The following is a 13,516-nucleotide window of genomic DNA, read 5'->3' as shown; positions in this document are numbered from 1 at the left end:
ACTTTACACACAAACATACACAATTTACACTTACACATACAGTGGTCCCTCAAGTTACAATATTAATTGGTTCCGGGATGACCATTGTATGTTGAAATCATCGTATGTTGAGACCATAACTCTATGGAAACCTGGTAATTGGTTCTGAAGCCCAAAAATGTCATCTAAAAATAGGGAAAAGTGAGGATTAAAAAGAAATATTAGATAACTAATATAGATAAAGCAAGTCCTTACATATTAAATAAAGAAAGATCTGCTGGGAGCTGTAAATCACTGTCTTTTTCAGTGTTTCCCAAAGAGAGTGCCTCTAGCTGTTGCAAAACTTTGGGAAGCACTGGTCTATGTAGAGGACAGGAGCTTCTTCAGGGTCCTGTACAGAACACGCAGTGTACTAAAAATAGTAAAATGGACCCTCACCTGGTGTCCAAAGAAGCAGCTAACCCTGGCACAGGTAAAGAGTACAGAACATGTAATACCTCCCTGTACTGTAGGGGGCGCTACCAGACACCAGTCAGTGCATACACTTCAGTAATATAGGGGTTTTACCAGTGAATGTCCATTCTGATTGGTCAGTTCTTCCGGCCATTGACACGTTTCGCAGATTCCATAGCAATGTATGTTGAGTCTGGTTTCAAGTTACAATCGTCCAGAAAAGACCATTGTATGTTGAAACTATTGTATGTTGAGGCCATTGTAAGTTGAGGGATCACTGTATATGCATTATGCACACATACCTATACACATCTAGTCACACATACTTCTCTCTGGTAGATTACTGTCATATCCCAGCAAAGAAAAGGAGCTGTTGTAAGCAGAGAATTGGGCATCTCTGCATACTACCTCCCCCTCCCTTTTTAGTGTATCAGTACCGCTGCCTGGATCGAGTCACAACAACCAATAAGAAGCCCCAAGTGTTGTAAATTAAGGCAGGGGAAGGAGGGAAGTAGGACTTCCAGAGACCCATATCTGGTGCCTGCTTCCACATGGTGACATGAACGCTCTCATCTGTGCATTACACGTACAGTATTCTGCGCAGATTTGATGCGCACAATTTTCTGCTGCAGATCTCAATGTAAACTGACTGAACACAGCTTGAAATCCTGCGCATCAAATCTGCGCAGAATACTGTACGTGTGAATAGACCCTTAAAGTGGATACCTCATCAATGTGAGATCGGTGGGTATCTAGCACCACTGCTGAACAGCTGTATTCCAGAGCTAAAGCGCCTTCATACACTGAAACAGAGCGAGAAGCAGACCGCCCCATAGATTGGGAAGTGACTGTGCTGGGTTACTGCAGCTTGGCTCCCATTCTCTATAACACAAAGTAGAAAAATGTGACCAATAATAATGTCTTATACAGGTGAAAATATTGACAGAAGGTGACAGTAAACATTATTTCTATTTGTTTTCAATATGCAGAAATCTAGGTGACAACACTAGTTACACAAAAGGAAAATGGAAAAGAACCGGATGAGCACCGAGATCTTCATGTCCAGATGTAGCAGAGCTGGGTGGGTGTGAGGTATACATTGAATCATTTTGTGCACCACCTGATGACCTAACCGGCAGCACCTGGATGAATGAGGTTCTTTTCCATTTTCCTTTTGATGACTACGTCAGGACTTATGTGCCTGTGACCTCCGGCTTGCAGCCCCCCTGGACATCAGTGAGTACCCCTATATGGGGTGATATGCGCTACTTCTATTTACATCTGGTGAGCAGCCACCTATAAGTGCCGTGGGTTTCCCCACATTTACACTTGCTGTTTGTGTTTAAGGGTAATACACGAGGCGCCGTTCCCCGGTCTTTTTTTCTATTTCAACACTAGTTACAGTCAGTGGAGTTGCTGGAGGTTGTGCAGTAGATCGGGTAAAACATTACAAAGCATTTACTTGTGGTTTTATTTTCTAGACTATACGACATTACTTGGATCCTTTGTGGCATCAGCTTGGAGCCAAAACAAAATCTTTGGTCCAGGATTTGAAAATCCTTCGCACCCTTTTACAGTACCTGTCCCAGTATGACTGTGTGACTTTCCTGAACTTGCTGGAGTCAATGAGAGCAAGCGAAAAAGCATTTGGACAAAATTCAGGTGCATTCTCAATAAGCCTGTTATTAGAAAAGGTAGACAAGTTTGCAATACAGTTTGTACAGTTCAAAACATTACTGTCATTTAAGTCAACTCTTGCCTAGAGATGTTAAAGTTTAAGGGGTACTCCGGTGGAAACTATATTTTTTATATATCAACTGGTGCCAGAAAGTTAAACAGATTTGTAAATTACTTCTATTTAAAGATCTAAATCCAGTACTTATCAGCTGCTGTATGCTCCAGAGAAAGTTATTTTCTTTTTGAATTTTTTTTCTGTCTGACCACAGTCCTCTCTGCTGACACCTCTTTCCATGTCATTGCTATGGGGATTTGCTCCTGCTCTGGACAGTTCCTTACATGAACAGAGGTGTCAGCATAGAGCAGTGTGGTCAGACAGAAATTAAAAAAGAAAAGAACTTCCTCTGTAGCATACAGCAGCTGATATTGTGAAACCACAAATTCCTTGTGTTTTTTTGAGATGTGTTTGCGCTTATTAACCCTTATTTATCAAAATGTGTGAGAGAAAAACCGTAGAGATTTTGTCTAAAGTGACCAATCCCATTGTTCGCTGTGTGCCCATCCCATGATCCTACAACAGCATGCAGAGATCATCTGTAAAAAAACAAAGAAAAAGGGGAATTCAGCTCACCACCGTGCGGTATTGGATGCAGGAGCTCCGTAGTTGCAGGAGAGCAAGGCAGGCAAGGCGCGGGCCGTGTCCCGGAGAACAATGGAAGAAGAAAGCACACGTGCAGGGGGGCCTCCAGCTGCTCCAAAAAGTCCAATTAGAAAATTTAAACTTCACCTTTAATATAACAAAGGATATCCATGATGGAAATAAAAGAAGAGGGAAGGTAAACCGACGCGTTTCGAGCCTGTACTGGCTCTTTGTCGTGGCACATAGTATAATGGGCAAGTATAATAGTATAACGGGCAAGTGCCCCAGAGATCATCTGGAATCTATACAAAACTTACTGTGAAAAATGGGATAACCTTTGTGTTGTAAAACTAAAATACCCTTCTAAAAAATGTATTTTATGTGTTTGCTCCATTATAGAATGGTCACAAAATGATTTATCTCAATTGATGTAACTTTTGCATTTAAATAAAAAAATTCTATGTCTGTTGTGACCTGTGAGCTATTACTGCATCTTAATAAAGCAGAACAAATGATTGCCGTCTCCAGGTATTACTGTACTATGCAGACCTGAGCAGGGAGATCTTCAGTAACTGGCAATGTAGTCCAGTTTTCTCCACCCGTACACCCCCGACACGGATTCGCACCCAGCCCGGTGCACACAAATCCAAATGCAAGAATGGCAATCCAGCGTGGGTAAGTAGAAAATCCAGACTTTATTGACTCACGGTAAAAACGGTACAAACAACCAGCAGATCAGACACGTTTCAGGTGCATGCGCCCTTCGTCACTGACGAAGGGCGCATGCGCCTGAAACGCGTCTGATCTGCTGGTTGCTTGTACCGTTTTTACCGTGAGTCAATAAAGTCTGGATTTTCTACTTACCCACGCTGGATTGCTGTTCTTGCATTTAGATCTTCAGTAACACATTTCTGCATTCTGCAGCCACATACATCTCAACATGGAACAGAATTGATGTGGATTTTACCTGCAATTTGCACTTTTACATCGAATCATAGTACCAGGCATGTACTATAGAACACAGTGACATGCTGTGGATTTTTTTAGGCATGGAAATGAACATGCAGTGCAGATTTTTAGGGCCACAGCTTTTCAATTTATGTAGTATTTTTTTATGGTGGATTTTATATGTTAGTAAAACAGAAAAAGATGCAGTCCTACTAGGTATAGGGGAAACAGGAAAAAATAGAAGGAATAAGAAGTGTCTAAAACATAAATAAATTGTATTGATTGAATAATAATTCAATCAATACAATTTATTTATTTACGTTTTAGACACTTCTTACTCCTTCTATTTTTTCCTGTTTCCCCTATACCTAGTAGGACTGCTTCTTTTTCCGTTTTACTAAATTATCCTTTTGGCACAAGGGTAGGTGCAACGCAGTATCCTCGGTTTAGGCTTTCTTACTACTATATTTTCGTTGAGCTCCCCCCCCCCCCTTCTTTTTATATATTTGGATTTTATATGTTACCTTTGCATTTCACAATAAATCTCCTTTATTTTTTAAAGGCTGGCTGTTTCTTGACTCAAGTACATCCATGTTTGTCCATGCCCGAGGCCGGGTCTATAAGGTTCCTGACTCAAAATCTACCAAAAAATGTAAAACTGGTGCTGAGCCAGATGACAAGCAGGGTAAGTACATGAAAGGGGACTCTCCATGAACTATCCTTGCTCTTTTCGTACTGTATATGAAATGTATAAGTTGTCTGCGTGCACTGGTAAATCGTCTTTAAGGTTTCTCAGGTCTCATGCTTACTCCTTATGTATGGGGCTTCAAAAGCCAATTGGCCATTCCAGTAGGGATTTAGATGTCTCATAGCAACAGGAGTGAATTGGTATACATCCAGTTATGTTGTAATGAACAAAGGTTTTTTTATTGATAGTGTATCCGTCATGTCAAATGTTTTTTACCTGTCATAGACATATGTGAAAAGTCTTCTAATTATTTACAGATGGAAAGAGAGAGCTGGTTCTAGAAAGCAACCCTAAGTGGGAAGCTTTGAGTGAAGTTCTGAAAGAGATTCAACTGGAGAACAAGAACAGTGAAGCTTTAGGGGGGCCAGGTAAGATTGATTTAAGCAAAATCAGCATGTGTTTTCTTGTGTGGTGTGTATGTGTGCCCTGGAATGGGTGAAATGCATTTGTAAAACTCCAGTCAGATGCACTGTATCATATTTTCCTTGCAGTCTGTCTGTGCAAAATTGTATAAATGTAGCTCTATATTTCATTGTTAGTCACTTGTTAGGAGTGCCACTACTCCTGCTGGAGGTTTTCTTTTAAGGTAAGGTCCAGTTTTTCCAAGCCTTTATGTTAGGAGATCTAATGTTTTATATGTCTGTAACAGGAACTGTGAGTTACAGTTTGGTCTTTGTTCACTTTTCCTGCAGTGATAACATCTCATACACACACGTGGCTGCAGCAGCCCACCACTGGCAGTCACATGGATGTTTTTTGATTATATTTTTGATTATATTTTTAGAACTCGCAGACAACTCCAAGACTAGATACCAGTCGTGTGGTTACCTAATACAACATAATTGCTAGCAGGCTACCAGCCACATTCATTCTGTTAGATCAGATAGTACATCAGTACATCAAACAAAGTAATGGCATCCCACTCGCTGCCTTCACCTATGACACGGTATGCAAGCATTTGCATTAGCTTTTTGATATCCTGGTCAAAATGCTCACCTCTATACCCACATCAGTGTAAGAGAGGCAAACAATTTTGCTGATCTTTAAGACTAAAATCATTAAAGAGTACATGTCACTAAATAAACTTTTCTAAACTAACTCAGGCTATGTTCCCTAACTTCTCCTAACTCCCCCCCAACGCCCTTTACGGCGCTGCATTCCTTGATCACGGCGTCTCCGGAAGCGTTGATTGGAACAGGATGACTGCTGATATCTATCAGCAGCCATCCCGGCATATTGCCCAGGGGGGTCCTGAGAACCCCCCTTGTCAATTCTGACCGGCGAATCACGGCTTTTCCGGACTGATCGGGTCTCTGGTGACCTGATCGCAGAGACAGCCCCTTTCATTCTAAAGGATAGGAGCGAGGTGGCAGGGGTGCCACCTCCTCCTGTCCCCTGCGATTTGCAGGTCAGGATTAACCGGCCAATCGAAGGAGGGGGGGTTAAAGGTGAGATCCCCCACTCTGCCCACCAGGGGGAAGATGGCAGCGACTGCTTTGGGTCGTTGAAGAAGGGGGACCTGCGGCAGGGAGGTTTGGTGGCAAGGATCGGCGGCGGAGACAGAGGCAGCAGTGAAGAACTGGTAAGTGATCTTCACTGCTGCCTTCTAGTTTCACAACTACAACTCCCAGCATGCCCAGACAGCCAAAGAGGTGCGCGCCCGCCCGAAACACCGGACCGGCACACTGTGCCACTGCAGAGTTAAATACATTATGTCAGGATTTTTTTTTCATCCCCTACGCTACATATGCCTTTTGTGATCGTCTCACTACTTGGTCACTGCAGTACATTAGTGGCATACGGAGGAGATGAAATAATATTCGCCATGATCAGTTTTTATGATTAACGCCTATGAAGGGGATTTATTAAGAGCATTCTTTTGGACTTTATAAACTAATAAGTCCTACTTCTGATTATACGGATTGTTCAATACATAGGTTAAGGGTGCTAATCTGTATGCACCTCTGTTACTTGATGGTCCACTGATGAAGTGTGAGGGATCTATACTGAATTTTCCCACACATGGAAACGCATTGGGACAGGGACAGCTATATTCTATGTATTGATATTGGAATTATACAGTTATTGTCTGCTGCTGGATGCAGCAGTACATTTGTTATGATCAGTTGGCATACGATCTTTAATTTATAATTATTTAGTGATCTTTTTCTGAGCACGTATTAAAAGTTACGTTTTAAAAGGTACCCCAGTTCTTTTTGAACAATACTCTTTTGTTGATTGTGGTTGCCGAGGGGATTTTTCTTCCTATCCTGTTGGTATATAGCTCAACAATATATATATTTGAGTATGGAAATACCCCATGTGTGGACGTAAAGTGCTCTGCGGGCGAACTACAGGAAGAGAATGTGCGCCATTGGGCTTTTGGAGAGAGAATTTGGCTAGAGTTGAAGGCCACGTGCGTTTACAAAGCCCCCATGGTGCCAGAACAGTGGACCCCCCCATGTGACCCCATTTTGGAAACTACACCCCACAAGGAATGTAACAAGGGGTGCAGTGAGCATTTACACCCCACAGGTGACTGGCAGATTTTTTGAACAGTGATCCGTGAAAATGAAACATTTTGTTTTTCATTTGCACAGCCCACTTTTCCAAAGATCTGTCAAATGCCAGTGGGGTGTAAATGCTCACTACACCCCTTATTACATTACATGGGGTCACATGTGGGACGGGGTCCACTGTTCTGGTAGCACAGGGACTTTGTAAACGCACATGGCCCTCTACTTCTATTTCAACCAAATTCTCTCTCCAAAAGCCCAATGGCCCTCCTTCTCTTCTGAGCATTGTAGTTCGCCCGAAGAGCACTTTACATCCACATATGGGGTATTTCCATACTCAGAAAAAATGGTGTTACACATTTTGGGTGGCTTTTTCTCTTATTACCCCTTGTAAAAATGAAAAAATTGGGCTAACACCAGCATTTTAGTGAAAACATTTTTTTTTTATTTTCACGTCCAACTTTAGCGAAAATTTGTCAAACACTTGTGTGGTGTTAAGCCTCGCTGTACCCCTTGTTACGTTCCTTGAGGGGTGTAGTTTCCCAAATAGTGTGCCATGTGTTTTTTTTTTTGTTTTTTTTTGCTGTTCTGGCACCATGGGGGCTTCCTAAATGAGATATGCCCCCCAAAAACCATTTCAGCAAAATTCGCTCTCCAAAATCCCATTGTCGCTCCTTCCCTTCTGAGCCCTCTAGTGCTCCCACAGAGCACTTTACATCCACATATGAGGTATTTCCTTACTAGAGAGAAATAGGGTTACAAATTTTGGGGGACATTTTTACCTATTACCCCTTGTAATAATGAGGGGGAAAAAATGGGTCTACAAGAACTTGTTAGTGTAAAAAATGAAGATTTTGAATTTTCTCCTCCACTTGCTGCTATTCCTGTGAAACATCCAAAAGGTTAACAAACTTTCTGAATGTCATTTTGAATACGTTGAGGGGTGCAGTTTTCATAATGGGGTCCATTATAGGGTATTCCTAACATAAAGACCCTCAAATTCACTTCAAAACTTAACTAGTCCCAGAAAAATTGATTTTGACATTTTCGTAAAAAATTGGAAAATTGATGCCAAATTTTGAAGCCCTCTAATGTCTTCAAAGAGTAAAAACATGTCAACTTTACTATGCAAACACAAAGGAGACATATTGTATATGTGAATCAACATATGATTTATTAGGAATGTCCACTTTCCTTACAAGCAGAAAGCTTCAAATTTAGAAAAATGCAAAATTTTTGAATTTTTCCTAAAATTTTTGCATTTTTCACCAAGAAATAAAAAGTATTGATGAAAATTTACCACTAACATAAAGTAGAATATGTTACGAAAAAGCAATCTCAGAATCAAATTAATATGTTAAAGCATCCCAGAGTTATTAATGCTTAAAGTGACAAAGGTCAGATTTGCAAAAAAGGCTGCGTCCTTAAGCTCAAAATGGGCTGCGTCCTTAAGGGGTTAAAAAAATCTCTGTATCTTACCTCTCTTCTTGCTCACATAGTGTGAACTGCCGGCAGGAGGATGTGGGCTCCTGCTTGTCCTCAGTGTACAGAGCCCTGCTTGTCCTCAGTGTACAGAGCCCTGCTTGTCCTCAGTGTACAGATCCCTGCTTGTCCTCAGTGTACAGAGCCCCGCTTGTCCTCAGTGTACAGAGCCCCGCTTGTCCTCAGTGTACAGAGCCCTGCTTGTCCTCAGTGTACAGAGCCCCGCTTGTCCTCAGTGTACAGAGCCCCGCTTGTCCTCAGTGTACAGAGCCCTGCTTGTCCTCAGTGTACAGAGCCCTGCTTGTCCTCAGTGTACAGAGCACTGCTTGTCCTCAGTGTACAGAGCCCTGCTTGTCCTCATTTTACAGAGCCCTGCTTGTCCTCAGTGTACAGAGCCCTGCTTGTCCTCAGTGTACAGAGCCCTGCTCTTCCTCATTTTACAGAGCCCCGCCTGTCCTCAGTGTGCAGAGCCCCGCTTTTCCTCACAAAATTTTTGTGCACCAAAGGACCCGATTATGTGCAGACTTTGTTCATATCAGACCTAAATAACCCTGTCCACATATCTACAAAAAGAAGAAACTGCTTTTCGTCTGATTCTTCCAGTTTTAATGTGGCTGTTTTAGAGATATACTCTTGTAAACTGAATCCATAAATAATGTTTAACATATATAATTTTCTACTAAACCCTAAAACAGATCCAGTAAACCATAGCTTTGTTTCCTACCGGCACTACAGTTTTCAGAAAGTATTTCCTCCTTAAGTAAATTCTCCTTTCTGACATCTGGCACCAAGACTGGTAAATGAGAAGTTATATTTTTAGCTTTAACTTGACAGCGTGTTATATGGAGTGCGAGATCACGTATCCGGCTTCTTCTAGCGTGTTTTAATGAGGATCATTGAATTTTTTGTTTAAGTATCTGTAATCAAACTCAATCACATTAAACCAGATTGAGAAGGAAAACAATTTTATGTAGCTGTGGTAAAGTTCAATCTGTTATATACTAGACCTCTGGGTGTTCATTTTTCCTGGTAGGTATAGCTTACATGTGGATGGCATATTAGATCTAGTTTATAGTATTTAAGTTTACGTGGCAATGTATGTGTTCATTCCCGTTGCTTGGATTTTTATTTATTTGTTTCCATTGTTGTAAAATGTTTCATAAATATTTTGCACAAAGATCAAACATTAAAACTATCGGGATAATAATTTTAGTTGCTCATTTACAAATATGATATTACAAACAGGTATTTCACGGTGACTGGAACAAAGTTAACTATAAAGTGTACCTGTCATTTGCAAAAACTTTCTATATGATGTAGATGAAAAGATTCAATGTATATTTGTAATATACATTGGTTTAAAATGTGTATATGTTTGGGTGCAAAAATGCTGTTTTGTCCCTGCAGCTATTGCCTGTGTTTCTAAGCAAAGACAAAATACTGGAAGTGTGGGCAGGACAAGCAGGGCTCTGTGCAGGCTCCTGGCTTGTCAATCAGCCTGCTGTGTGAGTAGGAGGTGTGTCACAGAGCCTCACTCCACAGATCCCTGCTTGTCCTCAGCGCACAGAGCCCTGCTTGTCCTCAGCGCACAGAGCCCTGCTTATCCTCAGCGCACTAAGCCCTGCTTGATCTCAGCATACAGAGCCCTGCTTGTCTTCAGCGCACCGAGCCCTGCTTTTTCACCTTACAACACCAGAGGTAGGAGTCAACCAGTAGACCACTGTAGACAGACCACAAGGAGCATATCGCTAAAACTCTAAAGGTGTGAATGTAGACAGCTGTTAGTTACTGAGTAGGACCATCCACTTAACATTTCTGTACTAAGTAGTCAAGTGGGTGGTCCTACTAAGTGATTGACAGCTATTTCTACATGCACACATATACAGATAGCTATGAATCACTAAATAGGACTGCCAGGAAGGTTATTCATATTTTTGCATCCAGTCATTTATCAGGTTCACTATATTGGTCATTTTCTTTTCTGGTCAGGCCGTGTACTGATATGTGCCAGTGATGATCGTACCTGTGCCCAGTTGAGAGAATATATTGCAGTGGGAGCTGAGGCTCTGATGATGAGACTGTACAACAAAACCTTTGGGAAAGATGAGAAAGCTGCTGAAGTGTGGCTGAAAAACAGAAAAACTGTCAAAAAGAAGAAAGATTTGGGCGTGAGTGGGAAAAACATTCGGCCAAAGACGACAAAAGAAGGTACAAGTAAGCAGAAAAAAAATTTAAAGAAGGCCGAGCTGACTTTAACTCAGATGATGGGAAAAGCAGGAGACGACAATGTTGGGAAAGATCAAGATGAAGACCAATTCGGCGAGGGAAGTATTAGTATTGAGAGTAGTGTCGAAGAGCCAAAGTATGAAGACCTTGAATTGAATTTGCCTTCCGACTGTTATTATGGCATCTTGAAGGAGCCCCTCACTGTCATCCATCCATTGCAAGGTTGCACTGATCCCTATGCACTTACTAGGGTACTGCATGAAGTGGAACCAAGATATGTTGTCTTATATGATGCAGAGCTCAGCTTTGTGCGACAGCTCGAGATATACAGGGCAAGCAAGCTAAAGACTTTAAGGTATTATGAGGGTTGGAAATATTTCTGATCAGATAATTGTCTTGGAAAGTAAAGCTTTAGCTATTAGCTATAAATTCTATAACTGGGAATGCAAAACTGCTCCACAAAGCTGTACTACTATGATCTGATACTCTAACTGGCATTCTGGCCTGTGCAGAGCATGGTGAAAGTAGCAGAAAATTGCATTACTTTTTCCTGAGGTACTACATACTTATGGTGTCCACTTGGATGTAAAAGGGGATTTAAAGGGGTACTCAAGGGGAAAACAATGTTTCTTTAAATCAACTGGTGTCATAAAGTTAAACAGATTTGTAAATTACTTCTATTTAAAAATCTTAATCCTTCCAGTACTTATCAGCTGCTGTATGTTCCAGAGGAAGTTCTTTTATTTTCGAATTTCTTTTCTGGCTGACCACAGTGCTCTCTGCTGACACCTCTGTCCATGTTAGGAACTGTCCAGAGCAGGAGCGGTTTGCTATGGAGATTTTCTCCTGCTCTGGACAGTTCCTGAAATGGACAGAGGTATTAGCAGAGAGCACTGTAGTCAGACAGAAAAGAAATTCAAAAAGAAAAGATCTTCCCGTGGAGCATACAGCAGCTGATATGTACTGGAAGAATTAAGATTTTTAGATAGAATTAATTTACAAATCCGTTTAACTTTCTGGCACCAGTTGATTTAAAAAAAAAAAAAAATTCCACTGGAGTACCCATTTAATCCATATTATTAGCATTTGTCTCAAAGTAGTATTTCCTTTTTACATCTTAATGAGAACCTTTTTCTCATTTATCTTCCCAAATTTTAGGGTTTATTTTCTTATCTATGGAGGATCCACAGAAGAGCAGAGATACCTCACTTCACTCAGGAAGGAAAAAGAAGCATTTGAGCAGCTGATTAGGTAACAATGTGAATACTGACCTAGGCAAACCAGTCAATGGCCACAGAAAATGGAAATGAAAGAAGTTGAAATGTTTTACCAAAGTAGCATTATTATTACATGATACTCTAAACTAGGCTTATCTGGTGTAACTTGTAGCTTCTGTGTCCCAGTGCAAATTCTGCAAGAGGGCCCCTTGTCAACCATGTGCCATGTAAATTACTGTTATCCCCTTGGGGCCCCCTCAGGCACCAGAGCCCTAGTTCGACTGATACCTCACCACTCCTATTATAATACCCCTGGTTTAGTACAATGCATTTTCTGGCCCTTTCACTTTTTTAACATTATGTTATGTTGTGGCCTTGTACTATAATAAAAAATAAAAAAAAAACATTCTGCAACAAAAAACCCATAATGACAAAGTGAAAGCAGAATTTTACACATTTTTGCAAATTTATTAAAAATACTAACTAAAAGTCTGACTTAATATTACCAACATACCTGATAGAGTAACTGATGTGCAAGTAGAAGAACAGCTAGGAAATAGTGATCATAATATTATACATTATAACTTGTTCTTCAATAAGGAAATCTCTCGAGGGGCCACAAAAACAATGAACTTTAGGAAAGCAAAGTTCGATCAACTCAGAGAAGCCCTTAACAATATAAAATGGGATAATGCCCTCAAAAATATGAATACTGACACTAAATATGAGACTTTTAGGAATATCTTAAATTCTCACTGTAAGATGTATATACCCTATGGGAATAAAAGGGTCAGAAATAAAAGAAAAGCAATATAGGTGAATGAAAATGTTAAGGGGGCAATAAATTACAAGAGTAAAACTAACCCCAAAATGTTTTTTAACTATATAAATAGCAAAAAGGTCAAAAATGAGAGTGTAGACCCTTTAAAAAATTATGAGGAAGAAATTCTAGACGGGATCAGGAAAAAGCAAATATATTAAACAAATTCTTCTCCACTGTATTCACTGAGAAAAATGAAATGCCAGGTGAAATATAGTGTGATAAGGTAAACTCCCCAGTACAGGTCACCTGCCTAATCCAGGAAGAAGTACAGTGCCATCTACAAAAAATCAAAATAGAGAAATCACCAGGTCCAGATGGCATTCACCCCCGTGTTCTAAAGGAATTAAGTAATGTAATAGACAGACCCCAATTTTTTTATATTCAGGGACTCTATAGTAACAGGGACTGTTCCCCAGGACTGGCGTATGGCAAATGTGGTGCCAATATTTAAAAAGGGGACAAAAGGTAATCCCGAGAATTACAGACCTGTTAGTTTAACCTCCTTTGTATGTAAATTTTTGAGGGTTTTCTAAGAGATGCTATTTTGGAGTATATTGATAAAAAAAAATGTATGACCCCATATCAGCATGGATTTATGAGGGATTGGTCCTGTCAAACTAACCTGATCAGCTTTTATGAGGAGGTGAGCTCCAGACTGGACCAGGGGCAATCGCTGGATGTCTTATATCTGGGTTTTTCCACAGCGTTTGATGCGGTGCCACATAAAAGATTTGTGCATAAAATGAGAAGGATCAGGCAGAATGTGTGTAAGTGGGTAAGTAACTGGCTCAGTGATAGGAAACAGAG

The 13,516-nt window shown here is 40.7% G+C and overlaps 1 protein-coding gene across 2 annotated transcripts in view; it reads left to right on the top strand.

Moving 5' to 3' along the window:
• The window catches only part of ERCC4 (ERCC excision repair 4, endonuclease catalytic subunit), a 74,595-nt gene that overhangs the window by 32,921 nt on the left and 28,158 nt on the right, over positions 1-13,516 (top strand). For both annotated transcript variants that reach the window (XM_056534725.1, XM_056534726.1), the window contains exons 6-10: positions 1,914-2,094; positions 4,260-4,382; positions 4,703-4,813; positions 10,433-11,024; positions 11,828-11,920. In XM_056534725.1, coding sequence (XP_056390700.1) covers positions 1,914-2,094; positions 4,260-4,382; positions 4,703-4,813; positions 10,433-11,024; positions 11,828-11,920 — 1,100 coding nt within the window. The remainder of the gene's footprint in view (positions 1-1,913; positions 2,095-4,259; positions 4,383-4,702; positions 4,814-10,432; positions 11,025-11,827; positions 11,921-13,516) is intronic.

This window comes from Hyla sarda, chromosome 8 (assembly GCF_029499605.1).
Source record: "Hyla sarda isolate aHylSar1 chromosome 8, aHylSar1.hap1, whole genome shotgun sequence".
NCBI lineage: Eukaryota > Metazoa > Chordata > Amphibia > Anura > Hylidae > Hyla > Hyla sarda.
The sequence above is the reverse complement of the archived record's forward strand: the minus strand, read 5'-3'. Positions and strand labels throughout refer to the sequence as shown.